At 39.9% G+C, this 17,897-nt stretch overlaps 2 protein-coding genes across 3 annotated transcripts; one reads left to right on the forward strand and one right to left on the reverse strand.

The window, feature by feature from the left end:
- Positions 1–32: 32 nt before the first annotated feature.
- Positions 33–9,624, reverse strand: PARP9 (poly(ADP-ribose) polymerase family member 9). 2 transcript variants are annotated; one of them, XM_005519961.3, is made up of 10 exons: positions 9,503–9,624; positions 9,087–9,126; positions 7,527–8,362; positions 5,948–6,172; positions 5,655–5,867; positions 4,845–4,905; positions 4,047–4,409; positions 3,104–3,252; positions 2,213–2,378; positions 33–984 (listed from the first exon to the last, which is right to left on the reverse strand). In XM_005519961.3, exons 1-10 carry the CDS (start codon positions 9,515–9,517, stop codon positions 647–649), a joined length of 2,406 nt encoding a protein of 801 aa, XP_005520018.1. In that variant the 5' UTR covers positions 9,518–9,624; the 3' UTR covers positions 33–646. The 2 variants fall into 2 exon arrangements, with proteins under 2 accessions (XP_005520018.1, XP_087915425.1); XM_088059299.1 differs by lacking the exon at positions 9,503–9,624 and adding an exon at positions 9,235–9,299.
- A 10-nt stretch (positions 9,625–9,634) lies between these two features.
- DTX3L (deltex E3 ubiquitin ligase 3L) lies at positions 9,635–17,040 on the forward strand. Its single transcript, XM_005519962.3, has 5 exons — positions 9,635–9,815; positions 10,266–10,486; positions 12,394–13,914; positions 14,597–14,814; positions 16,068–17,040. The coding sequence occupies exons 1-5, from the start codon at positions 9,635–9,637 to the stop codon at positions 16,135–16,137; spliced, it is 2,211 nt and encodes a 736-aa protein (XP_005520019.2). The 3' UTR covers positions 16,138–17,040.
- Positions 17,041–17,897: the final 857 nt, after the last annotated feature.

The following is a 17,897-nucleotide window of genomic DNA, read 5'->3' on the forward strand; positions in this document are numbered from 1 at the left end:
AGACTATAGAAAAATACAAGTTAAACAGATAGTGACATTCATACTTTTTATTTTGAATATGTGTATCTACAATGCTTGAAGTAAGTAATAAAAACAGTATAGCAACCACTGTAAGAAATCATGAAGTATTGCCTCATGTTTGTCATAACTGTATATAACTGCATAACTGCATAAATGCATAACAGCATGTCCCTAAGAAGCAAACAGCTCTCATCTTCTACATTCTCCCATCTTAAGTCAAAGAAAATTTAAGAATCAAAAGGCACAACCAAGATTTCTTGTGTTTCCCTGACATGCAATATCTCAGATTAAGAAAATGCAGTGGAAGAATGACAGCCTACACAACCATCAAGTGTATAGTCACAAACTGCGATCACTTTAAGAAATAAAGTAAATGACTGTGTCTGTTAAATGTTAATGCTAAATGTTACACTGTATTTTGGGATGCTTTCCCTTCTGCTTCCATTCACCGGTAATTTTATCCTAATATCCTTAAGGCATTAACTAACTCTTTTGTACATGAATATTTCAGAGTACTTTTCAGGAAGCACTCTGACTATAGCACACTACTAAGCAGAGCATCCTCTTTAAATCTAAGCACTAGATTTTGTTCTCAGAGGGTCTTCACCATAGCTACAATTCTGCTTTATTCCCACTGAGGATCCTGCTTGCTTCCTCCAGGAGCTAAATACCTCTTAGTCAGTGGGGAACAAGTCAGCAAATACTGTGGAAGGGCTGCAAAACCATTGAAAATTACAAAGATCTCGGGACGGTGTAAACTATCTACTAAACTGTCATATAATGTAAAGCCATTCCTCTCCACTGCTGGTGGCATAATACAAGATGGCTGGCCTGTAGTGCATGAGCCAGTTACTACATCAGCCTCAAACACGTATATTTTACAATCTGTTTCCCATGTTGCTTTACCCTTGCTCAGGTACCTTGGGTTAGTTGTAAAGTAGATGCCAGCTCCGTATTTTTGTTCTGGAAAGAGAAAGAAAAGTTTTCAGAAGACAAAGCATTTAGCAGATGGTTCTTTCAGGGTGATAGTTCCAAGAGACTGCTGCTTGATTCAGAGTTACAAGTGATGTGACTGCCTGCCATCCTTTTGGAAGGTAATTTGCATGGAGTGGCTCTGATGCTTGCACTGACCTCCCACTGAAACCACGAGCAATGACAGCTGATGGCCATTCCAATTAACTGCTACTCCAGTGATAACTGTTCAGATTTAACTGCTACTCCAGTGATAACTGTTCAGATTTACCTGCTAATCCAGTGATTGAATCATCTGGATTAGCTGATAATCAAGGTCTAAAGGATTTATATAAAATAAATATATGACTCACACTTCAGCCATCATGTATGAAGGACTCTGATAAACAACAAAGGCAGCAAGATCTTAATAATGCAAACTACAAAAAAAAGCTTTGAGATTTATATGAAAAATGTCACATGAAGTGCTGTTACAGTATCAAATGTAAAAGTGTAAAGAAATTAGACCATCTTATTGCTTTTAAAGTGTGTAAATGTGCCATGTAGATTGCATAGACAAAGAAAGGCAAATCTCCACTTTTTGAACAGTTTATTGCTTGAAATCCCATTCTGCAATTGACATGCAAAATATCACACACTTCAGGATGAAGCACTAAATGCTTATTCTTTCCCTTTCTGAAAGCATATGGCTACTACATTGTCTGCTACAATATTTCATGGATTCACAACTTTCTCCAAGTGTACCTTACTCCAAATGGCAGCCCAAGCAATGAGATTACCTGCTGTCTCTGACTACACCTGATCTGAACAGGGGTCTCAGGTGAATGATCCTCAGAATCCCCTTCCATCCTCAGTGTTCTGTGATGCCCTTCCACATGCTTTAGAGCACCAAGCTGCTGAATGCATGTTTGCAGCAGCTACACAAGGACACTGACTTTCTTTACAGTGATGCAACAAAATAAAACTTTGACATGAAATTATGTGTATACTAATAATTCAGTGTTTGGGCTAGGCTTGAATTCAGGCTTATTTTCCTAGAGCATTGCTGGCTCTAAAGTATCAGGAAGGGAAACCTTACTGTATATAATAAAGTAAGCTCATACAAATCTAAATACAAGAAACAGTTCTTATTTAGGAATGCCATTTTTTCTAATTTTAACCTGAGTTTAGTAGTCAGTCACTGTTCATTTTGATTAAAGATGCCAAAGCAAGTCATTACCTTTTGGTGGAGAATACATCCTGTGAAATCCAGTTTGGCAAACTGAGCAACAGAACTCGGCAGGAACATCCTGGTACAACTTGTGAGTTGTCTTGGAGCTACCATCTACCTTTGTTTTCATTCGTTGGAATGCAGCAGATAGAAGTGGATTATGTAACTTTTCAATCTGTAACATAGCAGAGTAGCATAAGCAGATGGAGACAGTTGCAAAATCCGTAAATGCTTTTATTCAGGCTATGTTGTTCAGTGCAAGAACCTTTGCTTTAGCCTGTATGCATTGACCACATAGTGGACAAAGTATCTGAAGTGTGCAACTGATCCAAAGAAAAGAACCATACCACTATCCCGTGCCTCCCATTGAAATCACTGGGAATATTTCCTGGTGTACTGACTTCCAGTACTGTTCCAGAGTTGTGCTGAAGAGATTGAGTCCACTGCCTGTTTAGTAAAGCAGTGATACCCAAGTATGATTCCAGCTTTAACACATAATCAGGCAAACTCAAGTGGTAATTTTTGGTGTCAAGCTCACAAAAAGAAAACAGACACTGACTTAGTGTCCTGGAATGCTGTACTTAATTTACCATATCAATCTCATATTTATCTAGAGTCCTATAAAGGGGCATTTGAAGCATGAAGTACAAGGGAGAACATACAGTACAATTAAAAACACTTCTCAGAATTTAATCACTTTTTGAGTGATTATTTGCATTATGTTTAAAATACTATTCATTAGGATTAAAGATGATCTGTTTTAAGGATGAGGTTGATTTGATCTTAATTTTTAAAGACAATGCATTGAAATAGTTCATCTGAATTTTTTAAGCTTAGGTGAAATATGTTAGTTCAAATATGTGAGCCGAGATTCAGTTTTTCCACTAATATCCTCTTTACCCTGAGAATACGAAGTCCAGCTTTTTCAAACTCTTTCTGTCTGTCTTTAAACTCCTGGAGGTGACATTCTACTGGTGAAATCTGGATGTAGTCAGTGGTACTTGTCTTGTGAAAGTCTTCTTCTGAAAGCTGGTCTGCTTCTGGTTGGCCTGGATATGAATAAGGGAGTAAAATTTTCATCTATTGTAATGTCTGAACCAAAGGCAAGGGAGGCAGATCCACTACTTTGGTTGATAGTTTAGTTAAGAACAAAGAATTTTAAGTGTTCTCTGAAGTAATGTCAGAGGCTAAAATTGAGAGGGACTAATATACATATATAAATGTATATAAATATATTCTATTTTTCTGCATTTATTATAAAGAAACCAGGGAGAGGAGAAACCAAAGGAAAGCAATTTATATTCTCCATTACACCTCTCCACATCTGAGCTTTCACATAAAGGTATCTATACTGAACGATTATCCAAACATGAATTAAAACTGATCACTCAGTAGCTTTCTGTAATGCTACTAGTTGTATCAGTTGTTCATGACAGCCAAGGACTCTACAGTGGGACCAGATGTAGCCAGCAAAAGCTCAGCAAAGGTGTGTGTTAATTAAGTGCAAATTTTGTAAATCTCCAGTGGCCAGACTTTAAAGTGAAGGTACCCTGGAGAAGACTCCACTACAGCTGCATATACATCATGGCCAGCTCTTGTATAAACTGTGCCCAACAGGGAAAACTGCCAAGTGAGTGACCACAGCTAACAAATAGTCTTCCAGGGGCTCACATGATAAAAGTACAGGGATATCAGTAATTAAAGCAATACTCAGTATGTGTGTGTGAACTGAATGCATACCTGTCCACCCTCAGAAATACAGAGATATATGTTGCTTCATACTTGACTTTGTTTAGGCACTTATTTACTTAATTAGTGTTTAGGCACCATTTACTTTACATACACATTAAGTAGAGCAGTTTCTCTTGTTCAGCTATAGTCTTCTCTTGCACACGAAGCAGTAATTCTTCAGTTGCAAGCACTGTATCAATCAAAACATCAGGAGGGCCCTGAAATTTCAGTCTTGCTTGTCCATCTCTCACTTCTTCTGATACACACACACTAGAAGGCTGCACTCGAGAGAGTTCTGCAAATTCCTCTTTACCAAGGCAAAAAATGTAGTTGTTTTCAATAACAGCATAGCGACTTTCCTGAATTTGCATTACATTTTGGAGCCATGATTCTGCTGCTTCCAGCGCTGTGGGTGTGCTCCCTCTAAGTTCAATCACGGGTTCACTGCTTGCAGTCTGACTGCCTGACTCTGTACCTGGAAGATACACTTTCTTTAATACAAGTGCATTGGAAGAGTGAAGAGCTTTCAAGGGCTGACACGAACTCCTACTTGTAACCCCAGCTGTACAGTGCAAGAAACACACTACTCTTCTGGTATGCTCAAAAAAGAGATTAGCTACAAGGAATTAAGTTTTCCAGGACACACACACACATATGGAGAATTTATCTGCCTTTCACTAAATGACTTCCAACAAGTTGGGCAATGACAATGTGTTTTAAGTCTTAACAGGGACTGTGCAGTTGCATTCCTATAAATGTAAAAATACAAAGTGCTCACAAGTTTTTGCTTCCTCCTCTTCCCAAGACACATGTGTAAATACCAAGTTCCCAATTTTAAAAGAATGTGATTACAGATTCTCAAATTGGGAGTATTCATTTACTGGAAACACCCCTTCTGTTCATTACTTACTCAAAGGATCACTTCTGTTTTCCAGTTTGCATTTTGCTGAATAAAATTTTCTCAGGACAACCTTGAAAGATAAAAGTTTAGGAGCAGTTTGCAATCTCTTATCAAATATGCAAATAATTTCTTCAAAACTCTGATAGACAAGCGATTTACACCCCCACCCGATTGTGAAATTGTTGGCATTTGTCAGCTTTTCCCAAAATGTTATTCCTTACAGTATCAAATGCATTCCTGTTCTTCTGCATCTCCTAAGGAAACACACCTTACACACTGAATGGCACCTTTACCAACTCCTTGTGGTTGTGGCATATCTCATGCAATTACATAAGGTAAAGGTGTTCATTACTTGCAGTTTAATGATGATGCATCCTTACTCAGTTTTAAAATCCTGATTATTCTCCTTCCTGTCTGCTTGAAATCCTTCTGTTAGCTCATATAATCTGTTGATAGTATTTTGCCTTAGGAGCTCCATACAAGAAACCAAAACTGACTGAAAATATTTCCTGAGGAGGATTATTTGTTCCTTAATAAGTTAAGAGTAGACTCTTTCTTATACATTCACTGACAGACATGAGAATTTTAAAGTTCTCTCCCCTTTTTATCAGACTACAGGCTGAAGACTTCTAGTTTAGTGAAGAGAAAGTAAGTATTTGCAAAGATTGAGTATCTATTAATGAGAGTATTTTCATAAAGAGACCTGCTGCTCACAATTGCTATTAGCACAGAACAGACTATCTTCATTTTTAGTCATCTATGGAAATATTTTTCCAGTTTTGTGTTTTCCTTATGGGTAGTTAACAACAAATTTGGTACCCCATAGGCATCAGGGTCATCTGGGCAAACGACAATCTGCACTTCTCTCTTCTTCATAGGATATGCTCTGGAAAAATTTAAAACTGCTTCAATCATGGTCTCTGCCACTATGTCAACAGGCAGCGCTGGTGACCAATTTACTGGAAAAGAAACTGAGGGAGATGAGATGTCCTGAAAGTGATCCAGGCATCTTTTCACTGCATCCTTCAATTCCTGCAGGAAAAACAAAATCTTTCAGTCCTCACATCACCCAACATGAATATCCATTAAAATCCAAAGTAAGCAATCATCACCTCACACTGTAACACCGGATGCTGGCATTGCAATGCCATGTGCAGTACAAATGTAGAGGGCAGCTCGTGCCTTCTGGTTACTCTGGGCTCCTTAGAACGTGTTGGATGTCTAAAATGATACTGAAGTTCCTTCCAAAAAGCTGGACTCTCTTTTTCCAGCAGTTGTCTTGAAGATTGAGAGAAAGGCTCACCCCTTGCATTCAGGGGATTAACAATAGCTGTATTCTGCAAGGAAAGAGTGCAAATTTCAATGTACTTCAAACTAATTATGTGCAAGATTTGCTATTAGAGAGAACATTTTTTCTAACTACAATTCCTGTACAAAGGCCTGACTTCCACAGATCAGCTGCTTGAATTTTCCTACTACTTACTACTACAGCACTAGAATACATCAAATTACACACCTTGCAGCGGCAGTTCAGAAACCAAGAGCATGCACAAAGCTGTTCCAGTCATCAAGAGTGTATTGAATAGAATTATTACTCTCACTGTCTAAGTGACCCACGTGCCAATTATCAGCAGGAGAGAACAATGGATATGGCTGTCATCCCAGCCTTAGGGTAGCAAGACACATCACCAAATTAGTGGTGCCAGTACACATAAGGGAACTGCAAAGTTATGATTGTTTCCAATACCCAGTGGAAAAAGCAGATTCCCATAGTAGGTGCCCTGTATTTCAAATATGGAAAACACAAAAAACTTGTTTACACAATGCTGATAACAGCAGAAATTGTTCTAACCTTAATTGTTGAATATTATCTAAAGACATAAGAACATGCTTTCCTCATGGCCTTGAGAGCATGTGCATCTTTCAGTGCTCTAGACTTGGTTAATAAAATTCCCTGCAAGGTCAACTTTGTGATCCTTTGCTTATACCCTAAAAAAACCCCAAACTTCCTTTTCAATTATGATACCTCTTTAAAATAAAAACACATTTCTTTTTTTAGGATATAGTATTTGCTAAAAATAAATGTCATTCCTGTGATGTATTTGCAGTCTAAGAGCTCTGTTGAATTCCTGTGACTGAGGTCATATATTTTGCATCAGATTTTCTAGCTAAAAAGTTAATCAATTTAAGTAATGCCCTATGTAAAGGTAAGGTGCATATCATCTGTGTAAGTTATTTTCTGCTGTTTCAGTGTTTGCTGAATAATTCCAGTAATGGAGTTATGAGAACATAAATAACAAGAAGAAAAAAGAAAGGCAGAAAATAAGAGAACACTTCATGGAGCACATGATAAAATGTGAATTCTAAAGAAGATAAGAATAAGAATAAAATAAGAATATGAAGATAAACCTTCACATGGAGATGTATTATTAAATCATTCAATCTTTAGCTTCTTCCTATTATAACAGCATGTACACAAAAATTAAATAAAACATTCTAAAGTTCAATACCCTTCTGGACAAAAACCAACTCCTTGCTACTATGATTTAATCGCCATGTGTAAATTCTCATCAAACTGAGATGAAAATCATTTAGTGGACTGACACAAAATGTGTTCTGAAATCTTGGGCTCCAAATCCCACAAAGACTTGAAGGCAACACCATGTTCCACAAATTACAGGACAGACTTACCTTCAGATTTTTAGGGTATTGTTTAATGATGCGCATGCGAACATTTCCATGTTTGAGGTGAGTTGGAAACTGGCTTGGTGAAGCTGACACAGTGTCTTCAAGTGAATTGGTATCACCCAGAAACTTTTCACAGGCCTTCTTTATTTCTGCAACTGTGGACTCATCAATGTTCACCAGGCGGATCTCCCTGAGACAGCTTGGTGAACTTGCCTCAACAAATTCCTTTACAGCCATTACTATCACTTGAGAACACAAATCAACTGGGAAGGCATAGACACCTGAACTCACTGCTGGGATAGCCACAGACTTTAAAGCTTTTCCTGGAGCACTAACATAACGCAGAACATTCAAAATAGCTCCCTGAAGTACGTAACAACATCTTTCTTTTTCATGAGGATTCCACCTTGGACCAACTGCATGAATAATTTCCTTACAAGGAAGCATCCCTGCACCTGTCACTGCTATGTTGCCAACTTGGACTCTTCCATACCTTTGAATATAAAGATTGCTTTGCTCTTGTATTTCTGGCCCTCCAGTTTTTACAAGGGCAAGAGCAAGACCTGCTCCATGTTCAAGATACTCATTGGCTGCATTCACCACAGCATCAACCTTGTGTCTTGTGAGATCATCCTTATAAACACAGATGTCAATGCCTGACTTTACTTTTTTCCTGTATACTTCAACAGTGCATTTTGTTCCTTTTCTGAAGGCCAACGTACAAGCAAACTTTTTGGAAACGAGAATATTTAGACAGTTCTCTCTTCTCTTAAGAGCTTCATAGGCATCTTTACTGATGGGGATCATCAAATTGAACTCATCCATTACCATGCTTGACCCTAGGATACAGAATATAAAGTGAAATAGAAGGAATTACTATCAAAATATTTATTTTTATCTAGAAGTGTGGTTTCTAGCTCTCAATTTTATCCTACTGTCATTGCTAAACAATATTTTTTCCTCACTCTAATCTTTTCTCTCCCCTTTTCAGAGGTTCAGAACTCAGGATAATTTAACTGTGCCACAGAGAGACCTTATACTGAGTTTTAATTCTGTGACTCTCATTTGGTCTGTACTTAAAAGTTCACAAGCAAGTTCTTTCTTTTATGGAACATTGTATGAACTCAGAAAGTCTTTTTAAACCACTTCTTTTAAGGAACAGATTTTACATTATTATTATGGCTGTACAGCCCTCTCCTGGCAGATGTCAGCAGTACTACAATGCAGCAGTTATGTTAATTAGTTTGAATCAATTTAAAAGTATGAGTTTTATGAACTTTCCTCCAGGGTATGCTTCCAGCTCGTAAAAAGTCTGACTTTTTGCACTTATAAAGTATCTATGCTGACTCATTAAAACACTTCTGAGATCTTTCAAAAGAGAAACACAAGCAAGTCCTGTTGAACTAATTAATAATAATGTTGATTCATAACCATGTCTATTTCATATTAATTATGAATTTCAGGTTGCTTTTGGCTTTTGTTTTCCAGTTTGCTGGCTGTAGTTGGCAGTTTTCAGCTTACATACAAGTACACACTTAGCAGACGGCTAAATGAGGGGCTTACCTAAAGCGGGCTTCCATCTGAAGAAATCTGAAACGTAACTCTATTGTAATAAAAAGAGAAAAAAAGGAAAAGAGAAAGTAAATGTTAGCAACAAACGTGGGCTGCCTTCCTACAGGAGAGATTCTGTAGCAAATCAAACCGGCAATACCAGCTTTTCAAACATCTGTATGAAGTTTTCTAGTTTTTAAAATGTTGCTCGGAGCTGCGAGAGCTCTGCGGGTGAAGTTACCCACAGATTCCTCTGGCTCCGGCGAAGTTGCAGGAGCGAGAGGCCGGGAAGAGTCATTCCCGAGCGCCAAGCCAGACGATGGGACTGTTGTGCTCCCCTCAGCCCCGCCGGGAGTTCCCGCCGCACCCAGAGCCCCTGAGGCAGCCGCCGCCCCGGACCCCCTGCGCCCCCTGCCCCGCTCCGCTACCTGAACGACCCCCATGAGCCGGGCGGGGCGGATCCTCAGCGCTCGGAGCTGAAGCGGGAACCGCGGGCGGAGCGGGGAACGAAAACGAAAGCGGGCGGCGGAGCGGGAAGCGAAAGCGAAAGCGAGCGGTGGATGATGGCGGCGGCGCCGCCACTGCTGGTGGGGCTCAAGCCTGCGCCCGCCTCCGGCGAGAAGGCGAACCTCAAGCTCCAGGCATACTTCCAGTCGAGAAAGCGGTCGGGGGGTGGCGAGTGCAACGTGCGCCCGGGCCCCAAGCCCAACACCTACTGGGTGCACTTCTTGAACGAGCAAGGTATGGGACGGGAGTGGGGACGGCTGTGAGGGGACTGGAAATGGCCGCCGAGGCACCACTTAGAGTCCCGGGGCAGGGCGGCTCCGGGGCCCCTGGTAACTATCACGTTTTCGGGTAACTTTATCAGCATTATTTGCCTTTGTCCAAATTCATTCGGGATCTCATTGATGCATATAAATGTCTCAAAAGCGTGCCAGTGGTAGCCAGTGACAGAAGGAGCAGGGGGCATAAAATAAAACACAAGACGTTTCACGTTAGCATGAGGAAGAATTTCTTTACATCGAGGGTGGCAGAGCAGTGGAACAGGCCACTCAGGAAGGCCGTGGAGTCTCCGTCTCTGGAGACGTTCCAGGTGACCCTGCCTTGGAACTGGGATTGGGCGGGATGATGTCCAGATACTCCTTCCAGCCATAACAGTTCTGTGATTCTGTCATTTTAAAATTACCACAGATAGGAAGAGTGTGGAATCCCGCACAAAACACACCTTGGATTTGGGTACAGAATGCCTGGAGATAGTCATCCTGCCTGGAGAAGGGGACTCGGGCAAGAACCAGCTTACAGCGCAGGCCTCTGTCAACTACAGCGTCGCTGCCAGCCCTTCCCTGCCCCAGCGGGAACAGCGGAACAACGGTGGCTTTGGGGCCACAATAAAGGAAGACCTTACCAAAAAGGTACATCAGGAAGAGCTTGTCACAACTGCCCTGCTTGTAGTTCCATGAGTCCTCTATGTTGCACTTTAATATTTTGTGCCAAAAAAATGTCAGTTATGTGATCTTAATAAAATGGGGTCCAGGAGTGACATTTGAGAACAGACCAGAGGTCAATCTACACGTCATACAGGCAGCATTTTTCCAGCCTGACTCTGCCAGATGCCGACCACTGTTCCCCAAAGCAGCACTCTGGCAGGTTTCAGGGGGTAGTATGCATCAAGGGCTGCTCCCAAAGTGTAGAAGAATTGTATGAGATTTGATCTTTCCACCTACACAGACCTCTAACGCTCTTCCATCGTTTGCACCTTGAGGCAACCCTAATTATCTCCCTCCCTTACTTCAGCATTAAAAAAGTCTGCTGTGATGTGATGTAGCACCACAAGTATGATTTTAGACACTTTGAACTAAAAGTTACACAGAAAAGATCAGCTGTGTTTAGGGACAAGGGGTAGGGCTACATGGTGTGGATACGGCTCTACCAAGATGCTGATATCTGGCTCAGAGGGTTTTATACCCTGTTTTGCATGGTAACATAGATGTAGCTTTTGAGGTATAGCATGTGCTAACATAGCATTTACCTGGCATCTATACTGCAAATTTCCCTATCCTCCTGTCTGTATAAAATAGAGACGTGAACATGTATGTTACTATTTTTCAGAATCTTGCTTTCTGCCCTAACCCTTGGAGTTATTAAAGCATGACTTCTGGGAAAGTTTTAAAGAAAGATAATAAGTGAAAATTATATAGTCTAATATTAATAAGATCAATGAAATATAACTTATAGGTCATGTTAAAACATGTTGTGTCTGTGTAACCTGGCTCTAAGTGGACAAATAGATTCTTTTGGGGATCCTTGGCAAAATAATGGTGGCACTAAGATGTCATTACAATTAAAGTTTTTTGCTTTTTAAAAAGAGTTTATCATTAGCGTAGCATAGAGTTAATGCTCAGAATACCACAGGATTTCTACAAACAGAATCAGTGTAGGACAGTTTTATAAGTAGTGTAGCACTGTGTTTGATATTTGATAGCACAGCTTAGCTTATGGTTTCTAGTCACATGGACCCTCTGCAAATCATGTCAAATCTTAATACTTGGGTTGCTGTATTGATAGAACAATCACAATCTAGACTTGAAAACACATAAAAGCATATGGGTCATCCAGTCAGTCCTCAAAGGAAGCAGAGGGCAGTGGAAGTCTCCCTGGACACCAAGGGGTCCCATGGGTTTCACTGACCAGCCACAACTTCGGTGTGAATTCCCAGTTAGGACTTGTAACTGGTTGATCTTGTAGGCAGTGCCATTAAACCTGCCTGCTCTGTGATAGGGTCAACAGCAGCTGGTTGGCAGGGTAGCTGGGACCTTCAAGGCCAGTAAGGAGGGCACCAATTAGCCTGATGCCCAGAAACCTTGAAGATGATAGGGGAGGAAAATAAAAATCTGTTTGCTTTGTCTACTTGGTATGCAGGACTTTTAGGGCCTGGTAATGATGGGAAAAGGGCCTAACACACAGTGAGCTCAGCTGCAGAGGTTGCCTGCCTTTAGTTACGCTAATCCTGCTGTCAGAGGTTGGGAGCAGAGAGTGCTGGTCACAGTCTCAGCCTAAGTAGCAGAGTTATTGTCCTTCCTCCTGCAATGCTGGTGACATTAAGACATTTCATTTTTGCTGCTGACTTAGAAGCAGTTTGTGTTACTCACCTGCTTGTATTGTTAGTGTACACAACATAAAGAAATACCGTGTGCAAACTTGTTTGTAGTGGTCTGGCACTACTGGGGTGGACAGAGCTTCTCCTTGCTGAAAATACAGAAGTAGCAGGCAGAGAACCTTAGAGAAAACTAATGTTGATGTATTCTTGTCTTTTCTTTAGATATTTCTTACAGTATCTGCTACTTTGAATACCAGTATGTTCACTGAAGACCAAAGGGAGAAAATTGCCATTATATGTCCAAACTTAAAGAGAGAAGGAAACCCTGCCATGGATGGCTCTGAGAAATTGACAGGAGATTTTACAGATATTGAAAAAGCTTATCACTACTTTGAGGATATCCTTGCAGGCAAAGACCCAAACCATGATTTTTCACATTCTAAATGTGAGAATGGTTTGGAAGATAAGATTGGCCTGGATACTGAAGAAATGGATGAGTTGATTGTTGGGACAGCTCTCTATGAGTATTTTAGTCATACCTGCAAAGAAGAAATCAAAGAGCTACACAAAAGGTTTGGAGTGTGTATAACAACTAAAGATCATGATGAGAATAACACATTAATACACATATCTTCTGGTAAAAGTCCTGCATTATTACAAGCAGCTAGAGATTTTTTTATCAACATTTTTCAGGGAGCTACAAAAGATCTGACAGAGGAAAAAGTTCCCATAACAAACAGTTACACATTAAAAGAGACAATAATGAAATTAAATAAAATGTTTAGAAATCTTCTTGCTAAAGAGGAAGGGAATTACTTGCTACTCCGTGGTCCAGGGAGTGAGATTTTAGTTGCCAAAAAATTTCTAGCAGAGGAAGATGAGAACTGCCAAGCTGATATGAAAATATCATCTGAATGCTACAAATACAGGAATGGAATTGAAGTTGATGCTTCTATGTTTAAATTGTTGGAAACCATATTAACCAAAGAAATTGAAAACATAAATGACAAATTTGATACACTGGTAGAAATAAAAGAGAATTCATATGGCCAGAAGGTTATAATATTTAGGCCTAAACCCAAAACTTCTGATATGTCATCACATGCTACTGAAAGTTTCATCAGTGCATTTCAGAGTGCCTCTGCAATGTTAAGAGAAAAAAGCATGAAGCTTTCAGAAGATCAGAAGAAAACTTTAAATAAACTACTTAATGCTAAGAAATTTGAAGATTTTAATGTACAACTTAAGAAGAATGAAGACAAGTTAATCATAAGAGGCTTACCAGACAGTCTTTATGCTGCTGAAAAGTACATGAAGGGTTTTAACATTGAAGACTCAACACAAACGAAAAATAGGGCACCAATGTCCTCTGACCTCAGCTCTCAAGAAGCTACAGGAGCATCTAAGAAGTCCATTGTTAGGCGAAAGAACAGTCTTTCTACTGGAGGACAGACTCAGGCAAAGACAGAAGAAAAGGAAGAAGATGAATGTCCTATTTGCAGGGACAGAATTGAAAATAAACAAATACTAGAAAAGTGCAAACATGCATTTTGCAAAATTTGCATTGACAAAGCCATGACTTACAAACAAGTTTGTCCTGTTTGTAATACCGTCTGTGGAGTCCTGATAGGAAACCAACCAGAGGGAACAATGTCAACTAAAACAATCAGTTTCTCTCTTCCTGGTTATCCCAATTGTGACACTATTCAAATTGACTATGCTATGAAGGGTGGTATTCAAACTGTAAGTATACTTAAATATTTCTTAAAGATATTTTTCCCACAAGAAAACCAATATTGAATATAAAATTAATGATTTTCCCATTATTTTAATGCATGTTCAGACAAAACTTTTGTTTTGTACAAATCTGCAAGTATTTAATTCAATATTTTTGGCTGCAATTAAGTAGATACAGTAGGAATGAAATGATAAGATGGTCAGCCTCCATTTTATATGCACCAGGACAGAGATACCTGTCTTTAATTTGTACATTGGGAATAACTGAACTGAAATCTATGTAGTGATATCATATAAACAAAGTTTTGGGAGTATAATGAGCATTTCTGGAGCATTCTCTATGCTGTGGATGCCAATGGACAAAAATAAATAGTGGGCTGGCTTGGTGAGAGCTTTCCAGGTGACAGAGCTCCTTATGTTATGTACTTGGGTTGTTGTCCAGGACTGAGAATGGAGTAAACTAAAAATTCATGGGTGTAGCATCATGCATTTACAAGAGAAAAGTTGGAAAAACAAATTTAAAAAAAACAATGGATGCATGAACGATGGCAAAAAAGTCCGAATGAAATTTGCATGAAAGAAAGTATATAAAGAGAAAAAAACTCAGAATCAAATATCAGTCATGCTACATTTTTCTGTATGATTTAGGATGTACACTGTGTTTTTGTTTTGTTTTTCTACAAAACAGAGCAGCCATCCAAACCCAGGGCAGCGTTATGGGCCAGTTCACCGAACAGCGTATTTACCTAACAATGAGGAGGGGCGAGAAATTCTGCAGCTCCTTAGAAGGGCCTTTAACCAAAAATTGATTTTCACAGTGGGGCAGTCACATACTACTGGTGAACAAAGTGTTATCATATGGAATGATATTCACCACAAAACTGCCATAAAGGGAGGACCTACCCAGTAAGTACTCTTCTCTTTATGCAATATTGTTGCTACTCAGATGTGTCAGGAAGGCTGCCTTGAATATTTTCCACATTTAGAGCTTTGAGATTTTGTCACTAACAGAGTGATTGTGGAATGCCCTATGGATCCAGATGTTAATCACCTATTTGGAGAGTTGTAACAAGGATGAGCTTAATGTTCTGCTGCCTTTCAGGCTACTCATTCACCAATGAGTTTTAAGTTAGTTAATAACTGCTTTGATTAGAATATACAGGACAACAAGCTCTTGATGATACCTAAGGCTGGACTCCTCTATGCCTCTGCTGTTACCTGCTGTTCTGCACCAGGAGGTGCTGGTCCATTATGATCCTGGTAAAGATGTCACTCAGACTTTGTAAAACATGATTTGAAATTCTGCTTAACAGATCTAACAGCAGGAAGTGAGATTGTAGTACAGATATGGTCATGCCCTTCTAGATGCTAGGAACCATGAGTTGTGCAGCACCTAGTGGGTCAGGGCACAGGACACAGTGCCAACCCTATCCATAAAAAAAGGTTACCCCATTTTGGCCATTGAAGCTGTCAGAGGATATTCTGAGTAGATGACAGCCCTATCCAGCATTTCTTGAAGACTTGCTGCACTTAAATGAAAGGAGCAACCGCCAGTACTTAGTGTGAGCTGCCTGCAGCAGAGACAACAGGGAGTCTTGGACCAGTCCTTCCAAGCTTGTTGCAGCTTCTAAGGGGCAGGTGATGTCCTGCAAGCTCTAAAGGCTTGTGTCTAGATCCTCCTGACTGTGTTAGGGTCAAAAAGAGCAAAAAGTATCAGTTTTACTTTATCCTCCACTCTGTGCAAATTCTCTTTATTGTTTATCACTTGCTTTGTATGCAGTTCTGGTGCTGCACTACTTCAAGTCCAGAGGTGCCATTATGTTTCTGATTTGAATGCTGACTTGAATATGCTTCAGGTCTGATTTTCTTTTTAAAAAGATGTATACCCAAACACCCTGTCATTTTGAAGTGAGACTCAAGGCAGCTTTCAAGTTTGTAGTGTCAATTTGAACAACAGAATGTAGCAGCTCCTTAAGTTTGTAGCTTTAAGCTGTCTGTATTACTTCTGTGACTGGCAGTATGGGTCTGTTTTCTCTCTAGGGCAAGAATGCATAAAATTTGTAAAGAGATTTCTAAAAATATTTTGATGAGATGGTTCTGTAGAAATTGTCAAGTGCTTCATTGCAGAAATAGCCCAAACTATTCTCTTCTTCTCCTAGGTTTGGTTACCCGGATTCTACTTATCTGCAGCGTGTTCGATCAGAATTGAAAGTGAAAGGAATTGAATAAGGAAATCTATCAATTCTCAACTCTTAAGTCTAATAACTGAACATAAAGCAGTTAATGTACTATTCAAGCTCTGAGGGAAGTTAATTTGTTTAACTGCCAGACTTAAATCACTTCTACAGCTAAGAAAAGTAATCTTTTCTCATCAAAGAATGTATGTTCTTTCCACAAGTCATTTACTTCCCTATATATGTAGCCTTTGCAGAATTTGGTTCTTGTGAGTGTAGTATCAGTACTGTTTGCACTTTGTATATCTTGCTTTACCAGCAAACCTGATCTGCACTTTTCCCCACACCTCTTCAGTCTGATTTCCAAAACCCTTAGATCTACTACTGGCTTTTATTAGATGAAACACTTCTCTTAGCTTTGCATTATGATGTCTGTCAGCATGGCTAGCATCATGTAACCCATCTAATCAAAAAATTGTATGCAGCTATGGCAGTGTTAGCTGTGATAAGGCTATAGACCTTTGCTTCTTTTCATGGTAGAAATGGCCTTAGTGATTTGAGTTTTGCACATGAAATTAGCCATGGATCACGTACAAGAGAGTGCATGGATACTACTGTGTTTTCAGCTCTGCAGAAGTGCTGAGTGCTGAGAGCTGCATTGGAGCAAACAGGAAGTAACAGTGTCTGTGGCCATATCTGATAGTGGGTTCCTGGTTCTGTGCCTGCAATTGTGCTTGAACTCAAATACAACTTTTAAATCGGTTCTTCAACTGTAAAACTGTATTCTTTCAATTGCATCCAATATAGGTTTAAATTGTATCATTAAGCTACTCTGCAGTGCCTAAATAACCTGCTAATTACCGGTGGTGGTGGTGTGTCACACACACAGACATAATTTTTAGTGAGTTGAACCATTTCTCTAAGGCTATTGAGCACTAATAGAGAAAATACAAAAATACTATGTGTGTTTCTGCATTCTTCTGTACAGATTTTTCCTCCTTTTTGCAATACATATAGCTGTATATATTTTTTTAATTTAGGAGCTTCCCTGCAATACCATGTTTTGGGGCAGTTTGGACTCTGATAATTGTAATGAGAAAGAGGGAGGTGGGAGAATAAAACCCAGGAGAAACAAGTGATGCACAGTACATTTGTTCACCAGCCGCTGACCGATGCCCAGCCTGTCACTGAGAAGTAATCGTCCCCCTCAGCTGCCTGCCCCCCATTTCTATTTCTGAGTGTGATGCTCTGTGGGATGGAATATCCCTTTGGACACTTTGGGTCACTTTGGGACATTACCCATGCTCCTTCTCTGCATCTGCTCGCTCGCAGAGCATGGGAGAGCATGTATCTGGGCTAGTTGTGGGGAGGACAGTGCATTAGGAAGTAACAGATAAATCAGTCACCCACCAAGAAACAAAGGCGGCCCCATCGGTCACTTGACAGAGTGTCTGATGATACCTAGGCTTAGCTGACTGCTCAAAATCTTTAGTGACATTTGGTTATTTATCCATTTCTTCAGTGAGCATTCAGAGAAGTTAGGGGGGAAAACTTCATTTACCTGCTATTTTAGTGTCCCATATTTGGCCAGAAGGGTAAAATACGCAGCACGAAATAGCTGAAAACTAACCTTTGCAAGGGAAAGTCCTGAGCACTCAGCTGAAAACTTCTCAGCTAGCTGACAAGTTGGTCTGAAGTAAACACTCATTGCAACCTTCCACGGTTGTGGAAGCATGTTTGGCAAAGAATGATGAAAATGGTAATTTTACTTTGCATCATGACTTCATTTGAAAGGGTAAGGCAGGAAGAGCGAGT

This window comes from Pseudopodoces humilis, chromosome 8, assembly GCF_049639895.1.
Source record: "Pseudopodoces humilis isolate 2021_Gansu_Grassland_sample_001 chromosome 8, ASM4963989v1, whole genome shotgun sequence".
Taxonomy (NCBI): domain Eukaryota; kingdom Metazoa; phylum Chordata; class Aves; order Passeriformes; family Paridae; genus Pseudopodoces; species Pseudopodoces humilis.